Raw genomic sequence first — 24,253 nt, forward strand, 5'->3', positions numbered from 1 at the left:
CCCCCATGCGCCTCCCCAGGAGGAGGATGGCCGCCACACCGCGGCTCTGCCGCCCCTCAGCCTCCGGTGTGCACTTCTCCGTGAAGCTCCAGGGGCCGGCCACCGGGCACTTGAGACGCCACTGCAGGGTGCAGTGGTCAAATAGTAAGGTGGTTCGGCAGGGGGGGGCACTTACTTGAGGCACGCTCTGACCTGATTAGCGGGTCCAGTTCCACCCTCCTCCACCACGTGGGTGGCAGGCCTACCAAGATGGCCTCCGCCTCGGGTGCCTTCAGGGCAACCCCCAGACTCGGGGACGGACGGGCTGTTGGGCCAGGTCCGGTCGGGCGTGCGTCCCGCGCAGAGCCGCCACCGGGGGGCCGGAGCGCGATTGTCACGAAAACCGGGAAGGTAGGTCGTCCTCCTGTATGCGGCGTGTGATCCGTAGCACACGCGGCTGCTGGACAAGCGGGCTTCCTCTGGGACTGCACCCCCCTGTTGGTCGTCTAGTTGATGTGTGCTGCTGGATGTTCCTGGATGTTCTCTCGGCGGGGTTCGGCTCTTCCCCCACTGTCTCCCAGATCCGCGCACCTCAATGGTTCACGCAGCCCGGGCCGGGTGTGTGTCTTGCCGCATCTCTTGTTCCTCGGCAGATCCCCAGTGGGTTGGTGTCTGCTGATCTGGTGGTCGCAACCTCCTGCCTCTCTTGTTATGCTTAGAGGGAGGCCATCAGAAGTTGTCTATGTTGCTGCCTCCGAGTTCCGCGGCGCCATCGGCCATTTTTAGACGTGTGCCTTCAGGAGTACCGGCCAAATAGACATAGCAGACTCGGTCAGCCGAGGCCCCCCCACCTCACAGGTTTGATCGGTGTGTTTTGTTGGCTTTTAACCCACAAAATCAAGATGTTAAAGCAGGATATATTCAGCGCCTGCAGGAGGTCACAGGGCTCACGTCTGCATCGTTTGCGTGCAGGCCACGCCGCCCCCCTAACAAATACTCTTGACCTTCCTTCATCCCCCTGCTCACTTGTTCCCGTCACATAAACCATACTAACCTTGGATGACTCCTGCCCTCTGTTCGGCCGCTGTATCAGACTGAGCAGCGTTGGCTTAAGACAGGGGCATCCTCTGATTTGACTTTAGGTCTTCTCTACATACAACCGATGATACTCTTCTCTCCACTATGCAACTCTATTTCAATATTCTCTTCGATTCTCTCTCTTCTTATCCTCCTCATCTCTTTCAAAACCTCAAACGCATTCTTTCTCCTTCCATCTCTTTTTCAGCTCTTTCTGCTGTTGATTTCACTACCTATTTCTCTTCTATGATCTCTCCTCTTCGGTCCTCCATCCTGTCTTTTTTACTTTCTGCATCCGCACCGTCTTTTCCTGTGCTACCCCAGGCTCACTGATGACTTCCTTCCACCGACTTTCCAAAACCAGTGTCTTACTCCCTTGCCCTAGCGCATCCTACTGCTGCTCCTGGTGACTTCATTCCTTCTTCTCTAATTGTGGCTGTCTATCCTTCTGTTGCTGGTTATCTTGCCGCCCTCTTTAATGTATCCCTATCCTCCTCTATTTTTCCCTCTTCCTTCAAACATGCCTTCATTCTTCTTATTCTTAATATGTTATCTCTAGATTATTCTCTTCCCTCCAATTTTTGTCTGATCTCTCGCCTTCCTTTGTTACCTAAGTTACTTGAGCACACGGTCTACAATCAAGTCTCCCCCTTCGTCAATCTACACTCTCTCCTTCCTCCCTTTCAATCCAGTTTCAGACCTCAACATTCCACTGAGACTGCGCTTCTAGCTGTATCTAAATCTCTTCTCGCTATGGCAAACTCTCCTCTCTTCATGTCCTCGTCGATCTGTCAGCTATTTGACACAGTCAATCACTCTATTCTTCTTTCCTCCCTCTCTTGTCTTGGCTTTCTTGGCTCTGTACTGAATTGGTTTCGCTCTTATCTCACTGAACGTATCATTTCTGTTTCTTGGGCACTGTAGTATTTCACAAATAATCAGGGTGAGAGATCACATACAAGATCCTTTGCAGCATTATTACACACTCATATATTGAATAACAGATTACTAGAACTGTTGGGGTTACCAAAACTTGGACCCTTGGTTATTTATTTATTCCGCAAGACAATTTCTTAGTATTTACACATTTTTACAAGACAAACCCAAAAACGGACATTTCATTCACTTTGATAATGTGGTAGTACCACTGTGTACCATCCTATTAGATTCAAAGGATTTAACTCAAACAATGCACATTTTCTATCAGGATTTAACTCAAACAATGCACGTACTCTCCGTACTACACAGATGTCAAGAGTTATGTTATGCACTATCTACTGCGACCTTGATGTTGGGTCTCCTAATGTCTTTTGTGTACTCACGTTGAATGTGCTACCTTCTCCTTTTTCTTTTTTTCTTTTGTTCTCTGTTTAATAAACCAATAAAAATAGATTTATAAAAAAAAACAAGGCACGTAATCTGTCATTCAATATATGTGCATGTAATAACGCAGAACAGGACCTTGTTTTTTTTTGTTTCTTGGGCATGTCAGTCTTCGTCTGTCTTTCCCCTCTCTCACAGTGTTTCCCAAGGTTTCGGTGCTTGTTCCCCTTCTCTTCTCTCTACTTTCCCTCTTGGTTCAGTAATTTCTTCGCATGATTTCTCTTACCACCTTTATGCGGACGATTCCCAAATCTGTCTTTCTTTCTCTTTGTTTTCTGATTCTATTCACTCTCCCCTCCTTCTTGAATCTCCTTTCCCCCTTCTTCCCTTTCTGTCTACCTTACTGCTCGCATTCTTGGTGTAATCTACGATTATACGTTGTCTTTCTCTTCCCATATTTCCTCCATCGCCCGCTCATGCCATTTCCAACTTTATAACATTAGTAGGACCTGCCAGTTCTTTACTTTCCATGCTTCCAGATCTCTTATATCTTCTCTTGTATTTTCTCACCTTTTTTATTGTTCTAGTGAGCTCCTTGGTCTTCGAGGCTTACTGTCATGCTCCTCTTAGATCGATTTATTCTTCGTCTATTCATAACCTCTGCTCTCTCTCACCTCGGGACTCTATTTCTACTTCTCTTCGGCATCTCCAATGGCTGTCTTTTTTATGCTCGACTCCTTTTCAATTCCTTATGCCTTGTTTTTAAAGGTCTCTATGGCCAAGCCCCTCCATATCTTGGTTCCCTTGTTTCTTAGTACTCACCCCATGCTCTCTTCGTTCAAAATCTCTTTTTCCACTTGTAGTTCCCCGGCCTCCTTTGTGCCTCTTCCTGCTTTTGTTCCTTTTCTCTTTTGGTCCTCAAGCACTATAATTTTCTCCCCCTCTTTCTTCGCGCTTCCTCTCTTTCTCCCCCTTAAATCACAGCTTAAAGAGCATCTTCTCACTCCATTTTATTTATTTATTTATTTTTGGATTTATAGAGCGCACTGCAGCCCACAGGCATCGAGGTGCTATGAGGAACGTAAGAAGGCTTGATTCAGGGTTACAGGAATGCGGCCCAACAGGGTAATGCTTGGTACAATATGTTACGTTGCATAATAAATTTGAAGACGGTTATTCATTCACAGAGATACATACAGAGGATAAAAGAGCCCATTTAAACAAAGAGCCTAGTTTTAATGATTTTCAGGAAGGCTGCATGGGAGTCAATCACCCTAATCTGTGCTGGGTGCGTGTTCCAGAAGGTGGCGGCCATAGTTGGGAAGCTGGAGCCACCCGCCCGGGTTCTCCGGGTCAGAGGGATCCATGATTGATATGTTGATGTTTTCATTTTTGTATACTGTTTATTTCCTATCGAAAGCACTTAGGCGCTAGATAAATCAAAATAAAATAACAAAATGACAAAAATTATCCATTTGGTCTAGTAAAAGTAGATACAGTCATTTATCCAAAACACCAAGCAGGGAGCATGAAAATCATAAGAACGAGAGGTATCCCCCACTTAATCTTGGAAAGTGACATGCCAAAAAGAAAGAACATGAACAAAATAATCTGTATTTAGCTACATCAAAGGATGAGTAAATCACACTGATACTACTAAAAGAAACAATAGTGCAGCTCCCTGAGGGAGTTGACACTTTCACGATGCACTAGAACGGGGTCTACATTACGAATGGTAGGAGGCAGAGCACCGACTGAGGATGCAATAAATGAGGTTTATTTTAGCCGCTGCTTGTGTAACAAGCGTACGTAACAAACATCTTCAGCATCTAGTCATCTAATGCTGTTTGTTGCTAATCACTTCCTGGAAACATACCTGGGAGGAAGCAAATTGCAGTTTCTCAAGCCCAACGAGATATCGATTTTTCATCATATTAACTTCATTCCTTTTTTTGTTGAGAAGACTCTTGAATGTCAGAATCAATTCAAGGTAAGATGTCGGTGTTACATAGTTGTGTCTTCGTAAGGTGTCATAGTAACTGTCCGACAATTTCTTAACACTCTCCTGGAAGTACTTGCACATTGAAACAACCCTATAAAAAAAGTAAGGTAGACAATGTAATGTCTGCTTGAGTGCTTTCTTCAAATCAGTTATGACAACATAGGACTACTACAATCCTAATTATTTTTTGTAAATACAATGATCTACTTACTCCCCATACTATCTACCCATTCAGCTTCTACCATTGCTTATAACTCATTCTTTCAGCAAAATTACTGACTATTATGGCAAGTACCACACACATGTATGGAAGAGGACTTTTAAACAGATAACCTTCCAAATACTTACCTGACTACACAACACATTTAAGAGATGAAAGAGCACCAGCCACATTTTACAGATTAAGTTAAGATACAGTTAGTTATTTAATAAATAATCAGCAAAAATATGCTAAACATGGAAAATAGCTGTGCGAGGAGTAGATGAATACTTACTCCATTCTAATTTCATATTCAAGCTCTACATCTTCCAAGAACTTGTTTGCAACCATTTCTAAGGCATCTGTAGGCCAACTCTGGAACCAATCAATTGTGCAGCAGTTGATCAAGGATGGGAACATGCGCAATCGGTTACGGAATGCATCTCCAATTGGACTCATTGCTAAAAACAAAGTTTGAGTTAATAAACATGGTAATGTGTGAGGGAATGCCACTGTATATCTAGTATTGTGAAATGGAAAAGCATTTCCTACTTGACGAGCCTGCAATAAACTGCCTTCTGCAATCGGAATAAGAGCGCTTGCTTGACTGACCTATTACCTTGCCACTTATTGTCATCTGCAATCGGCAGGTGCTGCTCCACTATGTCTGGAGGTTTGTGGTGGCAGAGGGCTTCATGTCAGTGTCTGAGGTCATGCCCTCAAAGACATGAGCATACGGAAAGAGGCAGTGTCTATTACATGGAACATCTGAGCATACACAAACATTGGCGCTCTTGAAGGTGTGAGGGATGCAGCATTATGATGCTTCATAATACAGAACAGGGGCATTTGAATGACCTTAAAGTTTTCCAAAAACATGAACAACCTTTATGAAGATAGAATTACTACACTGATGGATAGCACAGATGTGATTGTGTCCTTAAGCAACATATATGATGGAAACTCGAACAAGGGCCTGGTGAAAGAGTACGAGGGATTCCACACAAAAGTAATTTCTAGGGCAGCAGGGCAAGCCAAGAAGTGGTGAACAAACTACACAACAAATAAATGTGACCACAGCGGTAGTATATATTGCCTTATCAGATCTAACTAATATCAGACATTTGTACCCTTTTATACTGAATGACCTTCTTCTAATCCCAGGCATTGATGACAAAGCTGCCCATGTATCTGACAGACTTAATCAACTACAACATATCTAGCTATTTCCAAATAAGGAAATGATAAACAGAGTTGCAGAGTCACCTTGTGATTAAAGGGGATATTCAAGTTTTCAATTAGATAATGCCAATTTAAATCTATGGCAAATCAACCGTCGTAGTTTCAATAAGGGCATTATGTAAATCCTGAGAACTTCCCCCTGAGGATAGTGTTCATTTTACCATTGTCTGCTAGGTAAACGAATAGCATGAATCTTTGTATACGTAAAGTAATTACTAGGTGAATTTTAAATCACAAATGTCTGGTAGACACACAGACAGAACCACTTAATATGGGGGGCAGTTTCCCCTCAACAAGAATAGCACATCTTGTCTAACAGTCAATCGGGTTTACTGATGAAGTAAAAGATAAGATGAAAGCGATAATGAGTCAAAGGAAAAATCCTAAGGGTTTGCCTGACCTTCTTTGGGAAAATACAAGCTAATAAGCTTCAGTAGGAATCATCCATCAATCTCAACATCACGGTGGCTACTAAAGATTCCTAGCATGGCTACATTGATTTTGTGTGTAAATATGGTCTCCAAGACTCTATCATTACATATATTACTGTGCTAGGAACCGTTTGCTGAACACAATTCAATGTTGGACTAAGGGAGCTGTTCCAATTATTAACCAGAGTGGTGACAACTAATTTGAGAAGACCTTGCCCATCACAGCCTACCCATAGTCAGGAGCAGCCACTTGGCCACGTTTGGTCAGCACACTAGAAAGTGCAGATGCCTTATGCTTAATATCAACCCCACACTGTGATTAAACATGTAAATCTAAACCGGGGCACCTTCACTGTGTGGATACTTCATCACTAAAACAATTTAAGAAATAACAGCATTATAATGTTTAGTCTGGCTGCACTGAAATGTATGATACTCATGTGACAATACTGCAACTCTAAATATGTTAACACTATTATGCAGACTCTACTGCCGACAACTGCTCAAAGTAAAAGCAATACATTATAAAAGAGAGTATCATCAATGACTGCACAATATGTTGTTCTGGGCTTAATCATTTATCAAAGGATTTACTGGATATAGTTAAGAAGCGATAACTTGTGCACTGTGGGTAGATTTGCTCTCAATGATCCATTTTACAGTAAGATATAGAGGATTTGGTCAGAGCGAACATTTATTAACAGAATTGGCTTTGGATTTGTTTGTGAAGGTTCCCAACATGATATCTATGATGCCAGTGAGCAGTGAAGGATGCATTTGGGAGATGCTAGTCACTCAGGCAGACAAGCAAACACAATGAAGGGACGGGGAGAGGTTGGAAAGATATGTGTGTCATATGATTTATGTTATGTTAATAGGCTTAATATTGCAGCAAATCACCTCTGTAGTATTTGGAGAGCACCTAGGCTTGTCCATTGAGTGGTGTACTGTGTCCCAGGCAGAGGTATCCAGATCTGGAGGAAAGAAAATACGCCAGGGATAGAAAAGTGGGAAAAGGATCCTACAAATAAAGGGGCGAGGCATATGAAGTGGGGAAGTAATGTTTTGTGTTAACATGGGTTCATGTCAGTTCTATTGGGTGGACCATAGTTCTGCAAAGGAGAGGAAGAGGATATGTCCTTCAGTGTAAGAAAGCAAAACAAGTGAAAGATACAAGTACAGGTGCACGCTAAAATGTTCAATGACCAATCATTTTGCTGGAACTATCAGTTCCAGATGGTATAGCACAATAGCAAATGTCATCAAATTGAATTAAAATGGAAGATAACAAAGGAGGATCACAAGGCGGGTATGCAGTTACATTAAACTTACCCAATACGATGTGCAAATTTGCTTTCACTCTTTCAATGAAGAAGTTGTACATAGCCAGTGGAGTCGCGTCAACCTTCTTCCCTTCATTCCTTGCAGCATTTTGCATTTTTTCAACAATCTCGGCCTTCTCATCTGCAGGAAAGATATTTGGAACATCACCTGTGTTTAAGAGCATGTTGATGTCCTCTACAAAGGACTCATCCTTAATTTGATTATCGCAGAACAAAAATACAGTGTGTTTGCCGGCGGCTCCAGCTTGAAGCATTACACGTTTCAAATCTTCCCTCCATTCGTTGGATGTGTAGTTCTTGGTGATCTCAATTTGGAAGAGCTCAAATGAATTCATGAAAGTGCCTAGTTTGGTGGCGCTTTGCCGCCCGCTCCCGCCAATCCCCACGAGCAGCAAATGGCCATTGTCCTGCTTCAAGACACGGCAAATTCTTGAGATGTGTTCTATGGCAAACTTGAACATGACCAATGACATTGGGGCTTTGCTCATATTGTTGTACTCCTCGAGGTAGAATTCCATAACCGAAGTAAGAGTCTTCAAATCTGTGATCTCATCGTAGATCCTTGTATCACTTTCTGCTTTGAAGTAGTCTCCGAAGAAAAGATTCCGTATGTTATCGTCAATGACCTTTCCAGATGGCGTTAGGTGACTTAGTACCTAGCAGAAAAAAATGCTCAGCTGTAAATTATACATTTTTTACAGAAACAAAAAAGAATAAAGCATCACAATCTTTAAAAGTGTGATACTACACGCAATGGGGTCAAGTCACAAAGAATACATTATAGCATTTAACATACAGATGGTGTACTTTTAACTAGTCATCACACGCATATTGAGTGCACATAGTGATTTACAAAGAATCACATATGTGCCTTGGGAAATTTGTTTCTGCGGACTTATGACAGGTTTGAACAGGGGGAAATTGCCATAGGAGCAAGTAACTTGTTTTAATTTGTGAATCAGGATGATCGATGTGCATTTAAAGGTGTGTCGCTTATTTTCATTTGCTGGCCATTGACACTCAGATTAATGCTCATTTGCATATGCACATATGTTCTTAATTGAGGCAAACCACTGTGTGGCAGACCTGCGCAAATGGCACAACCGCAGGCAATTGGCATACATACATATTTGCTGCAACCAGTCGCAGATGGGCAGTTTAGTTTTGTTGTTTTGTGACAAATGTACAGTGCGCTGGTGCAGTGTAAAATCAGACATGGGTGAAAATGACGACTTGCTGACTATTCACACATAAGCCCTCATTAGGAGTGAGCTGGTCCAGAAATAAGGTGCCAGTAACAGACCGGCTCACTCCGAGTCTGCCGGTAGGGGCTATGAACAACCGTTAGGGGCTATGAACTACCGGCAGTCCTGACTTGCCGGTAGTTCAGGCCCCTAGCGGCAGATAAATCACTGAAGCACTGGCACTGTTACTAATGGTGCTTCAGTGTTTCCATTCAACGTCAGAGGTGTAGTCAGGATTGTTTAACAACTGGGGCCTGGAGCTAATGTAGTAGGGCCCACGCTAAGGGGAGCCCACAAAGGGAAGGGGGCTTTTTCTGCCCCTGGCCCAATGTGCAGGACCGACAGAGTGTAGCGAGGGAGCACAAACAAATTAAAGGGAATTCGGGGGGTTGGCCCCCCAAGAAAACGTTTTCCCACATAAGAAAATACTCATGTTTGCATTGTCATAATGCCAATAATTATACTAAAACAAAATATGTTTATACCGGCCCTTCCAATATATGTCAGTATCACCACATATGAACATACTCCTGTTGGCTTTGCCTTAATGGGAGTAAAACAAATAAAAAATTATGCCATAGTAAATAAACATGCCCTTGCCGGCTAAACAAATCCCCCCCTAGACATATAATAACAGTCATGTTGTATTTCCCCCCCCCTAATGCCAGTAAAAAATGTCACGCGACAGTAAGAAATCATTACCTTGCCGGCTCCACCAATACACCCCATGTAAAAACACTTATGTTGCCTTTGACGTAACACCAGTAAAACAATCGCATACCACTTTAAGGAAACATGCCACCCCCTTCCCCATATAAGAACAGTCATTGTGTTGGCTTTGCCCTTAACGAGAGTACAACAATTCCATGCCACAGTAGTACCCATCCAATCCCATTGTAGTACCCTCCCCTACCCCAAACCCTCTTTCACATAATGACACAAGTCAACTTAAATTGGCTTTGCCCCAAAATGCCTGTAAAACATGCCATGTCCCAGTCAAAACATTTTCCTGCTCCAATGTCCATCTCCAGGCTTGCATACACAAACACACACGCAGACACACACAGGTGTGCACACAGACACAGGCATGCATGCACACACAGATGCACACACAGACTCACACATACATGTCAAGTTGGCCCGACTCGTGATCAGGAGGCCTGGTAGGAGAACTCGAAGTGTAACCGTTGAGTTCTTCCTACCAATGTGTCCCTTTGTATTTCTAAGTAAAATTACAAAGGAACCAATTAGTCGAAAGATGGTTCTACTGTTGCAGCTGGAGATGGAGACAGACGCCGTGGAGCGTAGAAAAGCAGCTGATCAAGGAACACTGTAATGATGGCTGATGTACACTGAGAATAGAGGCTGTAGGGGTTAAACCAGATATCAGAAAACTAAGCGTATACAGTGGAACACAAACAATTTCAGAAAAGGACAAAAAACGATAATCAGGAATCAGGTAATAGGCAGTGAAAACTCACCAATGGTAGACAAGGGAAGGACACTACTGAGCAAACTCTGCAAACCCAACCTATCCTTAACTCACGACGAAACGAGGATGCCTAGACGGAGTTTGGCAGTCTCAAGTCCACAGACTATCCCGTCGAAACGAGGACGCCTAACGACCTGAGCGCCGGGAATCAGTCTCTAGTTCGTTGCGCTATTCTTTTCGGGCATGCAGATTCGCTCAGGTAGGTGATGAATAGTGCCACAGTGTAAACAGTTGTTGTTCCTTAATCTGGCGTGTTGAGTCCGAAATGTTGAAAAGGACTTTGCTGGGAAGCCGGTGCGAACAGTAGAGGTAGAGCAGGTCCAATAACGTTCCGGGGTTTGGCAGCGTGCGGACAATAGGGCAGAACAGAATCAGCAGGCAAGGCAGGTAAAAATACGTTCCGGGGTTCGGCAGCGTGCGGACAGAGATGCAGATCAGAATCAGCAGGCAAGGCAGGTCAATTAGCGTTCCGGAGTCTGGCAACGTGGAAGCAGTTCAGGAAGTAAAAACAGTAAAAAGACAAGGAAGCAAGAGTTCAAGAAACACAGACTGCGGTCCAAAAACAAAGCCAGGAAAAGGTAAGCGCAGTCAAAGGGAACAAGACGTGGGTTCAGGAGCTTTCAGCGATTTTGACGAAAATCAGAAGCAGCGAGTGCAGCTACCCGGAAGCGTTATAACGGGTAGCCGCAAACTTGATTGGCCCCTCCTCTTCCTTGCAGTGTGATAGTTTGTTTGTGGAGAGGACGCCATAGTCGCCATGGCAACACGAGTCCGGAAAGGGTGTTTTGGCTTTTTTTCACACTTTAGGGGGTGCAACAGGCAGGCACACTGAGGGCACAAAGGAATCATTATTCAAGGCACTGTTGCACCCCAGGACTGACAAAAGGGCCATACAGGCGTCTCTGTAGAAGAGCTTATTTGGCTGCTTGCATGGTTGCTTAGAAACCAGTTGGCCATGAGTGTGTGCACATCTTTTTTTAAAAAAGTGTGTGCGCCTTCTGTTAGGCAGAATCCTGTGCAGTTCCCTTGGGGAACACTGCAAAAAGATTAAGACTACAGGAGCAGCAGTAAACCCAATTGGTAGCAGTCTGCACCACCCAGATTTACCTGGTAGCTGTGGCTGAGCAGTCAGACTTCTCTCAAGAAGAGTAGGGCAGTATGCAAAGTATATAGTTATTTATTTAAAAACACACTTTAGGCAATACACTAGCACTCTCAATGAAAAGTAATCTAAAACACAGTCAGGTAAGCATACACACCTCGCTTGATAACTACCAGACAAGTCAGGGTTAAAGCACAACTATTTGTTAAGACAGAAGTGAGCGCTTAACCTAGATGGCACTCCAATAGTTTAGGTTAAAAACGGAGAGAAAAGGCAGAGCATAAAATAAAACAGTTCCCAACACTTAAGAGTTCAGAGCAAGGGGCGAAAGGCAGGTTATACTGTAGAGCCAAAGTTCATAGGTCAGGCCCACTTTAAATGGAGCAAAGCGAATTGTGCCCAGGATCACACGGTTTAAAGTGCACTGAAAGTCTTTGAAGAGTGTTCAAAAGAGGTTGGGGTAAGTCAAAAGATATAGTTAGAAGGCCTGGAGCCATCCCAGTTTAGAAGCCCAGGATTTAAGGGTCACCTTTAGCAATCTGTAGAAAGGGAGGCCAGGCAGGACACAGTACCATAAAGAGAAAGGAAGCTCCAGCGGGGGCAGTTGTTCCTGGCAGTGGTTGAGGTTTGTGGTTCCGACCAGGGGAAGAGAAGATCTCGTAGAGGAGGAAATGTGAAGTCGTTGCACTTCACAGGGATGAAACCAGCCGCGGAGTTCCCGATTAAAAGGTGCAGTCCTTTTATTCGCGGTCAAAAGTGGTGAGCTTGGCTACCCGGCCGCCGGGGTGCTTGGCACAGCGATTTGACCAAGTGACGTCTTTGGAAGCGGAAAAGGGTGAACTGGTTGGTCCTACCAGCTCAAAGGGAGAAGACTCTCCAGCAGAAGATATTCTCTTGTTGTTGGAAAAGTGGCGAGTTATTTGCAGCAGGGCTTCACCGGTGGTGTCGTCGGTTGCAGGTGGCTCAGCTTCTTCCATCTTCGGATTCTTAGGTCCTGTGGCGACTTCTGAAGTTCCAGTCCCAAAGGCCCTGCTTTTATACAGAAAAACCCCCATTCATCAGCCTAGCTGTCAATCACACATACTAAGTGGTGAGCCAGGCGACTCACCACTGGGCCAATCAGAGTAGAGTGTGACTTGGGTTGCTAAGACAACGCTGACAAGGGTGCCAATTCCCCCCTCCACTCTTCCTGCGGAACCCATACAGAGTGGCACCATTTGGAGGGCTTCTGTGGAGAAGCCCACCAAAATAGTGGAACAAAGGGCTCGACCTTGGTCAGAGTTACAGAGACGGACACAAACACCAGACATACAGAAAAACAGATGATACCCTATGGAGTAAAAAGGAACCCCATAGCCCATAAGCACATAAGTCAAGGACATACCTCAAATCATGTCTAAGAGGGGGAGTAAAAGAGTCTCACTCTTAGCAGGAACAAAAATAAATCAAGCAAAGCTGCTGGGGGACTCACTAGGTTTGGGAAATTAGCCTTATCAGAGAATTCTCCCTAACACCGTCATGCAGAGTAACACATAAGGAGAGAGGCACATCAAAGAAACGAACATGGCAAGGACTCACAAAGTCACGAAAAAATGTAAGGTGGGTCTTGGCCATTAAGGCCCTACCCTGTCTAGGCCTCTGCTCCGCGGGAATGGGAACTTACCATTACTGCCTGCTCCCAGAATGTATTAATCTCTTTCTTTTATAGCCTCTCTAATACATTTGTGTCATGTGACTACTTTGCATTAAAGTACTGCTAGGAAAGCATTGCTAGTGCTACCTCTAGGTGAGAACATGGATTCCAAGTCCTCATTCCTATTTTATTTGTATGTTCTTTTGCTGTCCATAATCTTTGTTATTCTGTGACCTGGCAGCACAAGTTAGGTATTGACAAAGGTTTAGTAAGCAAAAGGTAGAAACTAATCTAACGGCGAGAATATTTGTTTTATGTCTACAAACAGCATACCCTACATATTGGGTAGAGAGGCAAACTTTTCAAATTGCCATAGCGGATTCCCCATCAATTTCATGGGATGGCGTAAATGATAACTAAAATTAAATGGGACAGCATTACGGGAAGAATAAAAATATTTTGTAAATTCTGCCTTTTCAAACATACAAAATTATATACTATTGGTTAGGTAAAGCTGCAATATTGTCAGACTCGGATATGATTTTTGGGTATACACATCCAAAACAACTTTAAACCTGTGATGACATGAGATGTGAACTGACATAACTAATATAAAGGAATTTCAAAATGGCAACCACAGACATGCGGTGGTGCCAAAGAACATACGTTATGGACCTGAAACAAGCAGCATGAAACACATGCAGCAGGTATATCCTAAGTAACCTAAGTACAATTATCATTGGGGTGGTTTCTAAGGAGTCAGGCTTACATGAGATAATGTGTACATGTTTTCCAGGAGGCTAAACACAATGGGATGATTGGAGATTTTACCATTGAACGCTGAAAGGAACTAAATAGTGCTAAATTACAGAAAATATCTCTTAGCCGGTAGGTCTTTGACCAAAATGCTCCCCAAAACCTGGTAATAACATTTTTGATCCATATGTTACTACTCAAACAGGATGTTAAAACATTTTCACCCATGTGAGTATACATGGATTTACGAAAAGATATCATCTCAATTAAATAGCAAGAAGACTAAGTACCTCCGCAACATCTCTACTCCATATAAAACATTAAAATAGAGAGATTAATAACAGGAAACAGTTAAACACTAAACACTATCCAATAAGTGCTTATACCTAACAAGTAACCGATGACGATTTCAATGAACATTGAACCATATAACTAAAGGCAGATTCATAATGTCCCTGTACCAATATATGGATGGCCGATGTAATTAAGAGGCTCCCTCACAGGAACAGAGCGTGATACTTATATGCCTCATAACTATCAGACACTATAAAATGTAGGAAAAGCAATAACAATAAAACATGGGAATAGGATTAAAAGATTAATAGAAAGCTAACTCACTGCAAATTCAAATGCAACAAACCTTACCAAAATTAATTACAAGTGACCTAATTATATGTTTCAGTGTTTTCTCACCCAGTGTTATATGTTGTTTGTCTCTTTGGTTCTTCTGTTGGATTTATATTGTTTATGACATCACCAGTCCCTTCAACACACAAAATTATTCTACTTGGCCTCTTGTTAGGCAGGAATTGGTGCAGTCACACTGTGTGAGACTACCACAAGTCTTATCTGCTTCGTAATAGGTAACCCACCTTTTGGTATAGGTCTGTACTTCACAAATTGGTAGTGTGACTGAGCAGCCAGGCCTATCTCAAGAGGGGTAAATGTGAGCTATAGAGCTGTATAGAAGGAATTTGTCACTACAAGTAGCCAAGTAACACTTACACTCAAGGTTTCAGTTATAAATAGTTATTTATTGAACATCAGTTTTAAATAAGCATTCTTTAAAAAAAGAAAATTGCTTGTAACGGTTCAAGCAAACTTTGGAATCACTTTTCAGAATCAATAAACTGGTGAATACTCTTTGGGTATGCTGAATACATTTCTCCAACACCCTGAAGTGACAAAAGGATAGTATTTACATTTATATATAACACCGGTATAATTTGTAGACTCTGAGTTTCAGAAAGGAAGGGGTTAAGGAAAGTAAAAGTTTAGAACAGTTTCTACGAAAATTTGAGGACTGCTGAATCCGCAGTAACAGTATTGAACAAGCTACAACCTATGGAGGGACAAGCAGTATCAAAGTCAATGGATTTAGAAGAGTGCCTTTAGGGAGCCAGGACAGTCAAGAGTTCTGATGCACTTCTTGGATAAAGTTTTTTTTTCACAAACTTAGATTGTTCACAGAAAATCACTGAAGACACACACGCTGTTAGGCCTGTGCAAAGGGCAGTTTTAATCAACTCCGAAAGTTGAGCAAGTGCAAATCTCATGTCAGACAGCACGACTCAAGGCAAGAAGGTAAGTACCCCAAGCCCATATAGTACCTCTGGTTAGAAGAAAAGTGGTCCAGCTGGATGTCGCCTTGCTACAGCTATGCAGACCATGGTTCCTGAGCCTCAGTCGTGAGGACAATAGGGATGATGTCTGGAGGGCTCCTGCAGCAGTACTCGGGACAGTCGTCGGCAGTTACGGGCTCTCTTCGATTCAGCTGCACTTCGCGCTATCAGCGCTTTCGCAAACAGCACTGATGCAGAACAAATCTCCAGTTGGACGTTCCTTGCTCCCTCGGTCCGGGACTCTGGTAAGGGGACTCTGGATTGGGAATTCCTGCTGCTGGAGGGTTCTTAGGAGGCTCCTGGAGCTTGTGGGTGGATTCGTTACTGCGGCAGACATTGCACTCGGTTATGGACGCTCGACCTCTGGCATTGGGCTTCTGCACCAACGGAGAGGCACATCAAGTCGGAGATTGCGCCAAAGAGGAGTTTGTCTCGGGGTAAGTTGGTCCCACTATCCGAAGGGAAGAATTTGTCCCTTCTGCAGCTTTGCTGTCAATACTGAAAAGGAGGTCAGCGCAGCAGGGCTTCACCGATACTTGGAGGTCCAAGAGTTTACAGCAGACTTCCCTTCACAATTTCTGCTTTGGATGTTTCTTCCAGTGGTCGACTCTGCCTGTAGACCTAAAACCCTTGCCTTTTAATGAAGATTTCCCATTCATGCACAGCCTAGGCTTTCAATCACACAGCAGGGTGGCTGTCCTAGCAGGACAGCCAGCCAGCCAATCAGGACTGATTTCGTTCAGGCACATCTAGAGACAAAGGACAGGGAAGTCTCGGGACCCTGCCTCACATCCTGTCCTTCCAGACACACTGCAGCAATATGTCTCAACGCACAAAGTAAAAGCTAAGAAAGACCTCACAAACCGAAAATGGCGAAAAAAAGAAGACTGGGTCATTATGACAAAATGGATACCCATGGGTGCTGTACTGCAGCTGAGGGTTCAGCCTGTGGTAGAAAAGCACAATGGTAGTACAAATTAAACCACTGCCACCAGCCATTTAAAGCAGTGAAGGTAATAAAATATGTTACATGAGAAAGTAGGATAAGGGGCTACTAAGTAACCGCCAGCACTCCATATAAAATGGTGTGTGCTGGACCCACAAAGAGAAAAGGTAAGTAAGATCAATTTCATCTTACTATTCTTGGGAACAGTAGTTCACCCAAAAAAATGTATTTAAACCTCAAGATGAATCCAAAGGATTTCTCAGTGACACTGAAGGTGCTGTGTGACACCATACAAAAAGCAGATGCCTATGGAGTTTGTCACACTCCACTAACTGTGAAAACATAAAATCCAAATCAGGGAAAAACACATGAGAGTGAGATAAAGGTCCCACTCACTCGGGAGTTAAAATTAAAAAGTCCTAAGTCCAGCAAAAGAGCTGGGGGTCTCCAAGGTGTGAGGATTTTCGCACAGAAATTAAAATTCTCCCCAACACCTCTATGATTTAACACATTATTTTCCTTATATGTTTTTAATGCACTTCTGGCCATGGTTGTTAGTGCGCATTCACAATCTTTTCTGATATATGGTTTGACTTAAAAAGAGTGAAACACATGTAAGACACCTATATTTATTCCTGTATGCACTAAGGCATCTATGTCCTTTTTTGTGTACTAAGAGGCAATTATGTCTCCGTAGCCAGTTAATAAATTAGTTTTCTATTTTGAAAACAGTCTACAGTGCACGTCACTGCAATTAGTTTAAAATAATGATACTGTTCTTCTGAGGCATAGGGTAAGAGAGCATTAATGCTGTCCAACTGTTAGGCAGAATTATATGCAGTACCCTTTGGGAACACCACACACAATTAAGACTGAAAGTGACAGTACAAATTCACCTTTGGTACAAGCCTGTACTACACAGTAAAGTGGTAGCGATGGCTGAGCAGTCAGTCTTATCTCAAGAGCAAGTGAGCAGTATCAAATAGTTACACAAAGGACAGCAATTACTATGATTCAAACAAACACTGACTCAAGGTTTCCAAGTAAAAGAATATACATTTATTTACTCTTTAGTTATAAAACATTTCACTATCATAAAGCAGTTTAAAAATCACACTCTTAAATACACCACACCACTCCCAATAAGTTCCAGACAAGTTAAGCTCACAAAATGAAGTGGGAGCAAAATGGCACTCCAGCAATTTAAAAGGGAGGGAAAAACAAAGTTAATGGATATTGAACCACACCAACAGGTAAGCACTCAGGGTAAATGAGCAAGAGGAACTAGAGTGATAGAATCAGGTAGAAAAGGCTTAGGGCCAAAGTCAATGGGTCAAAAGTCTTTTGCTCAAGATCACACGGTTCAGGGTAGTTCGCAGTAATGTTTGTGCCACGGATTCCGGACGAGGTTGGTTGGCAGAAAAGTCAGTTCAAAGAGAAGAGAAGGACAAGCCCTTGGATTGGAGAAAGATTTCAAACACTTTCACTGCGGTTCAACAAAACGAACAACCGGATTTGCACAGTACCTTAAAACCGAGAAGAAGCTGTAGCTTAGGCGGACGTTCCTGGTAGTTCCTGCAGGCTCACGGTTACTCAAGCGACTGTTGGACTGACAAGAAGTAGGAAGACTGGAGGGTCCTGCACTACCCAGGGAAGAAACCAGCAGCAGAGCGAAACAACAAATAAAAGGTGCGCTCCTTAAAACCCAAGCAGGGTCTGACCTTCCTTGCTATCCGGCCCACTGTAGCTCTGTACAGCGAATTCAACAAGAGGGGGGGTCCTGGCTTGCAGTTTGGGCAAACTGGTTGGTCCCACCAGCTCAAGGGAAGAAGTTTCCTGGAGGATCTTCCCTGTAGTCGGATTCTGAAGATTCGGACCTGCAGCAAGGCTTCACCGGGCGGTTCAGTCGTTGTAGGGGTCCTCTTCCATCAGCTCCTCGGTGGTTCTTTCGTTCCAGTGGCGACTCTGCCTTCCAGTCCCAGAGACCTGCTTTTTATGCAGTTTTCCCCCATTCACATAGCCTGGCTGTCAATCACACAGCAGGGTGGCTGTCCTGGCAAGGACAGTCACCCAGCCAATCAAACAGGAGGGCGACTTGGGTTACCCAAGGGAACCCATGGCAGGGGTTTTAAGATCCCTCCCTCACATCCTGCCTACCCAGACTTTCAGGCACCTTAAGGAGGGCTTCTGTGCAGAAGCCCACGAAAAGACAGCGAACAAAGGGACCAAACCTGGTTTGGCGCGCAGAGTAAAACACGAGAAAGACTTTAACAAAAAGAAATGGGGAATAAACCCTCCGGAAGCTGAAATAAAATATATTTGGTCAAGCAGGTTTATGTTCGAGGCTAATAAAATAGCCTAAAACAATACCATGCTTATATAAAATAACCGCGGTATGAAAAATAGGGTAGTTACCACTGCCACCAGCCAAGATTTGATGAAAAGGGAGCGAAACAGTGCTCCAAGAGAAACAGACAAAAAGGGATAAGAATTAACCCTTTCCAATACTCCATGTATGTGATTTAAAGAGACTACATAAAGTTAATGGCAACTTTACAAGTTTCTGGGAGACAGTAGTCAATCCCAGAAAAATTGAGTCAGTGGGAGGTCTAAAAGACAACCCTGTGTCACTGCACTGAAGGTGCTGGGTAACACACATAAAAAAGGATGCTCATGGAGTAGGTGAGGCTCCAGAGCCCAAGATCACAACAAATGGTAAAAACACACACAGCCAAACACATGTAAGAGTGGGAAAAAGGCTCACACTCTTACCAGGTGAAAAAAATAAACCCTAGAAATCCAGCAAAGCTACCGAGGGACTCATTAGGTAAGGGAAATCAGCCATTTATGGGAATTCTCCCTAACACCAACACACACACTGCATGTACTTGACAGTTTGATTTAAAGGGTCTATAATATATAAGAAAAATGTAGGTACCAGGCAGATTAGGTTCTACCTTTTCCTTACTAGGCCTCCGACTGCCAGCCTGAACCCTGCCATTGGCATCCCACGATCCCCCACCTGACCAATTCAACTGACGTTCTACTTTGTAAAACCGATTGCTGCTGTTGCCCTTTCGTACAAGGTCCCTCCTTGCCAGAACTAATCAATCTGTGAGGCATCCCCCCAGCCGGCCCTGCCCTATCCCTGAAATAAACTCCCCAATCACTAACCTTCATACTCCTCAAAAGCCCCTTAAAATCAAGGCCTTTGGCATCAAGGCCATGAACAAATTAACCTACTCTTCATCACTGAATCCTGACTCTCCAACACCTCACCTTCAATAATATTTGACCTTGTTAATTGAGGCTACAAAACCATAAGCAAAGATGGGGCCAACAGAACTGTAGGAGGCTTTCCCATAATTTTCTAGAACTTCCTCATTATAAGACACACTGGGCCTCATTACACGGACGGCTGTAACCATGGCGCTATTAGCGCCATGGTTGCCCCCAGTATTTTATCGAGTCTGCCTTGGTGAATGGGGGAATTACCGCCCCATTCCAAGGTTGGCGGGGAGGTAATTCCCCATTCACCAAGGCCCTTCCCCATTCTCATTTGAGCCCCCATAGGGCTCAATGGGAATGGGGAAGGAGCAAATAATGGTATCACCATTAGCGGTACCGTTATTTGCCCTGAAGTCCCTCAGCGGGTCCCTTCCTTAACGTGTGGTCTGGCCACACGTTAAGGACAGGACCCACTGAGGGACCGCGTAGTATGGTGCTAAGGGATTACCGGCACCGGTGCCCTTACCGGTGCCGGTAATCCCTTTGCGCCATGCGTGTAATGAGGCCCACTGACTCTAACACTACTAAACTCAGAATCTATATGACTGAAATGTTTACTATCACCATTATTTTCATACAGCCTATTCCCTACTTATAGACCCCCATTACCTAACAACTTGTATTCAAACCCTTAGCATCCTCGTAGCCCACTCTATTATCTCCTGCTCCCACCTAATAATGTTAGGTGATTTCAGCTACTGGTTACTGAATACCAAATCCCTACTAAACTTCCTCTCTGACTTAGGCCTCACTGAGCTAATCCATGGTCCCACCGACTCAGCCAAGCACACACTGGGTAGCATCTTCCACCTAGACTTATAACATTTCTGTCTCTCTCCCACTTCCCATACCTTGGACAGACCACCTTGGAATGCCGTTAGACTTCACCCTTCTTGAAAAACCCAATAATCAGAAACACCACACGCCTTCCCATAGAAGCTTATAGTCAAAGTTACAGTTAGTGCCATGGGCCTGCACTTTACTCTAATAACATCCAACACTCTGTACTAAAAAAACACTGGTCTTTTAGGTCTTCCAAAAATGACGCACCACTGCCTTGGAGCCATTCCCCACATCAAACACACAAAAAGCAAGAAGACTAAAACAGATAACACAAGAAGGCACACACCAGAACAACTTGAGAATTTAATAAAGCCAGCAACAACTGGTAAGAAAAGGACGCAACCATTACAGTGCTGAAGCCAAAAGTGACTTAAAATCACAATACCCAGCCAAATATCATTGCTACCACTCAGGGTCGGCATGAGGGAGTGGCAGAGGAGAGGTGGCTGCAATTTGCCCCAGGTCTCGTATGGTAAACTGTGCCTAACAAAGTGAAGTGAGCATTTGTTATTTTTAGCATCTGGTGCCAGGTGGCAATCTGATAGGGTGTCAGGAGCTGCTGCACTTCCTCCCTTCTGCCGCCCATTCATTAATTGATTTCTTTCAATATCTAGGATGGGCTTTCCTGTTGGGACATTATGAAATGGTGAACATCAAAATGGGGGGCACAATGCAGCTTCACTCCACTGAAAGCATCAATAGGTGTCTGAAACCACACAACCTGGGACCGCACTTCTGCATGAGTGGTCTCCTTTTCTGTTCAAATGCAGCAAGCATTTCATAGCCTCTTGGTATGAGGGCGTATGTTTTTTTTCCCCATCAGGTTTTTCACCTTCTCAGAACTTCCTAATTCATAGTGTGTTTCCTTTCTTGCATTTGACATTTGTGAGAAACTCATGGTGGCAACAAGTAAGATAGACATAAGTGATCACAGTTCAAGGGTGTTTATTAAACAATAAATGCTGTGTGCAGGTTGGAAAAACGCCTAATCTAAACCTAACTATAAGATGGGAACAAGCGTCAACTATCAAATGAAAAACAAGGCAGTCCTAGTGGTGTTGTGTCAAACTAAAAAGGCCTATACTAAGAAACATATTGCCAAACCTCACAACTAATACAAAAAGGGGTGTGGGATAGTTCTCAAGGAAAGAAAGAAGTGTTCTCAAATAATATTTTAGGATGTGGTGCCTGGACCGGTACGATGTCCTTTCATCGGGGTTTTTTTTTCCCCCGCACACTTTTTGACTTAATTTCTTTTTCGGAAAAACCCATCAAATTATTTTGGGGTCCCCCTCTTCTGGGCTTTGACCTTTCTCAATTGTTCATCACAGTTTTATGTAGGGTGACAATGTCACCCCTGAATACCCCTCTTCTGGGCGTTGACCCTTCTCAATCGTATTCCAAAATATATCACAGTTGCTAGTCAATTTTGGGTGATAGCTTCACCCCTGGATCTCCCTCGGTCAGGCTCGGACCCCTCTTCTCTTTATCTTCTTGGGTGATGGCTTCACCCTGGATCTCCCTCGGTCGGGCTCGGACCCCTCTTGCTTTAACAGGATTCAATTCCCTTGGTTTCTCAATGTTCACTTTCACTGTGGGATTCACTTCCCTTTCTTTCACAGTGTTTGCAGATCAAAGTCTTTCGAAGGATTTTGCTTGACCATGTGTATGACCACATTGACCTATTTCCGCAGGCCTTCCCACGGCCTTCTGGTAGTTGTAGTTTATCTCATATGGGGCTCAACCAGAGTCTCTCCAGTTAGCACCAATGTGGTGCTGCTTTCTCTCTGCAGCTGGTCTCCCCTCTTCTGCTTTTAACAGTTCATTCAAAGTTCATCAGCTTTGTTTCAAAAGTTGCCACTTTGCAATTCTCATTCATCACAGCCCGGTTCTTATTGGTTTTCCCCTCGACTCACCGGCTGTGCCGAACCACTTGGCTGTTGGCTTTCTTTGGAATAAAGGCCGGTACCGCGGGCATGGGAGCGTATCAGCATAGGCTTGCCCCGTGTCCGATTAACATCTGCTGCAGGACACTTGTGCCATAGTTTGCGGTCTTAGGTTCTCTTCCACAAAGGTTCTGCGGGCCTCGGACGAAAATGACAAGGTCACCTCTCTCCTCGCCACCCTCTCGCTTCCTGCCACCTTTCTCCTCCTTTTGAACTGCCGCGTGGTAGCCATCTCGTCGTGCTGTCGGCTGTACTCGCCTTCTTCGTACTGTGCTCTCTGGCTCCACCTTTTATCGCTATGGGGAAAGGAAAGGGCTGTCAGGTGTGTGTGATTTAGGTTAATTGCTTGACTTTGCCTGAAGCTGGGGTTGGGATGTGTCAAGTAAACAGTTCAGGGATTCATTGGTTGTCTGTTGTGGTGTGAAAGAATGTTTGTGTTGAAAAAGGGGAGAGGTAGATTTTCCTGGTGTCTTACCGGGGCCAAAGGGAACGAGGTGTTACTTGGAATAAAGACCTTCGTATTATGGCTTGTGGAGATCTCGGAAGGGTAGGTTACATTTGACCGGGAGTTTAGACATTGATAGAGCGGTATTGTTGGGGGTTGTGAAGTATTCAGTAATAACTGGGATTGTGAAATAAACACAGGGGATTCTGGGACCGGTAGTGTTTTGTCAGGGCAGATGGAGTGTTCGTAAAAGAATAATCAAAAGGATGAGGAGAAGAATGGTTGAGAGTTTTCGGGTACGAAGTGGGACAGCGCGGTAATGGGAGATGTGATTTTCCAATTTATTAGGGTTCGTGCTGGGGGGTTGGTAGATTCTGATATGGGAGACTTTATGGGAGAAACAGGGTCAGATATAGTACAGCCCACAAAGGTCTCTGGGACCTCACCCTCCTCGTCGCCTTCGTCTGTAACATACCGCGTCTCACCTGGGACATTCCCCTGAGCATAACCCCTAGGTTCCCCTACCCAGGTGAACCTCCCCCAGGAACTGGATCCAAAAGCGATGGCTGTGTTCTGGCCCCTTGAATAAGGGATCTCAAGGTTTTGCAGGGAGAATACCCTCAGGTTTCTCACACATTCCACATTGGAGGATAACAAATGGATTTCTAATGTTTTAATCTGCCTACGTTACTGGATTACTGGATGGTTTTTGGAAGATGGGCGCTCTCTGTTGTGCACATTTCTCTTAGAAAAAAGTGAACTATGCCTACTTTGCCCAACACGCTTCCATCACCTTCATTTTCAAGTTCACTTATGAGTCCCAGTTGCTTCACAGAAAAATTCAAACAAATATGCTCCAATGTTTGTTGGGTGTGGGAATGCCTGCGGGATGAGTATTTGGAAGATGTGCTGCACCATGTCACGAGGTTAAACAATCAAAACTATGCCATTCATTTCTACCCAAAGCACAATAAATATATGGACAGGAGGCTCGGTGAGTTCTCTTGATATAACATTGTAAATTTATGTCAAACTGTAGTAGGTGCATGTTTCTAATTTGAAAACAGGAAAGCTTGATACCCACTTGATCAAAATTGTGTGATCCTGAGCAAATAACCTTCCCCATTCTTCTCCTTAGTCCACTTAAGGGTCAAACCTCAGCGTGCATAAAACAGTGACCACCTTAAGTAGAGTTATATAGAAACTAAACAGGCATTGGCAAAGCCACCAATTCTGACTTTTGTATGAGCACTGCAAAGATGGTCTATGAGGAGTGAGGAAATGAGGGGCAGCAAGGAGTGAGTAAAAGAGGGGGCGTGTTAAACAGGGCAAAGAGGAGC

General features: G+C 43.9%; 1 protein-coding gene across 1 annotated transcript in view; it reads right to left on the reverse strand.

Moving 5' to 3' along the window:
• DNAH3 (dynein axonemal heavy chain 3) overlaps positions 1 to 24,253 on the reverse strand; it is a 1,861,430-nt gene that overhangs the window by 668,475 nt on the left and 1,168,702 nt on the right. Inside the window, exons 47-49 of the mRNA XM_069647670.1 lie at positions 7,586 to 8,252; positions 4,876 to 5,041; positions 4,256 to 4,472 (exon numbers count right to left, since the gene is read on the reverse strand). Coding sequence (XP_069503771.1) covers positions 4,256 to 4,472; positions 4,876 to 5,041; positions 7,586 to 8,252 — 1,050 coding nt within the window. The remainder of the gene's footprint in view (positions 1 to 4,255; positions 4,473 to 4,875; positions 5,042 to 7,585; positions 8,253 to 24,253) is intronic.

The sequence above is a fragment of the Ambystoma mexicanum genome, chromosome 2q (assembly GCF_040938575.1).
Source record: "Ambystoma mexicanum isolate Mex_15411 chromosome 2q, UKY_AmexF1_1, whole genome shotgun sequence".
NCBI lineage: Eukaryota > Metazoa > Chordata > Amphibia > Caudata > Ambystomatidae > Ambystoma > Ambystoma mexicanum.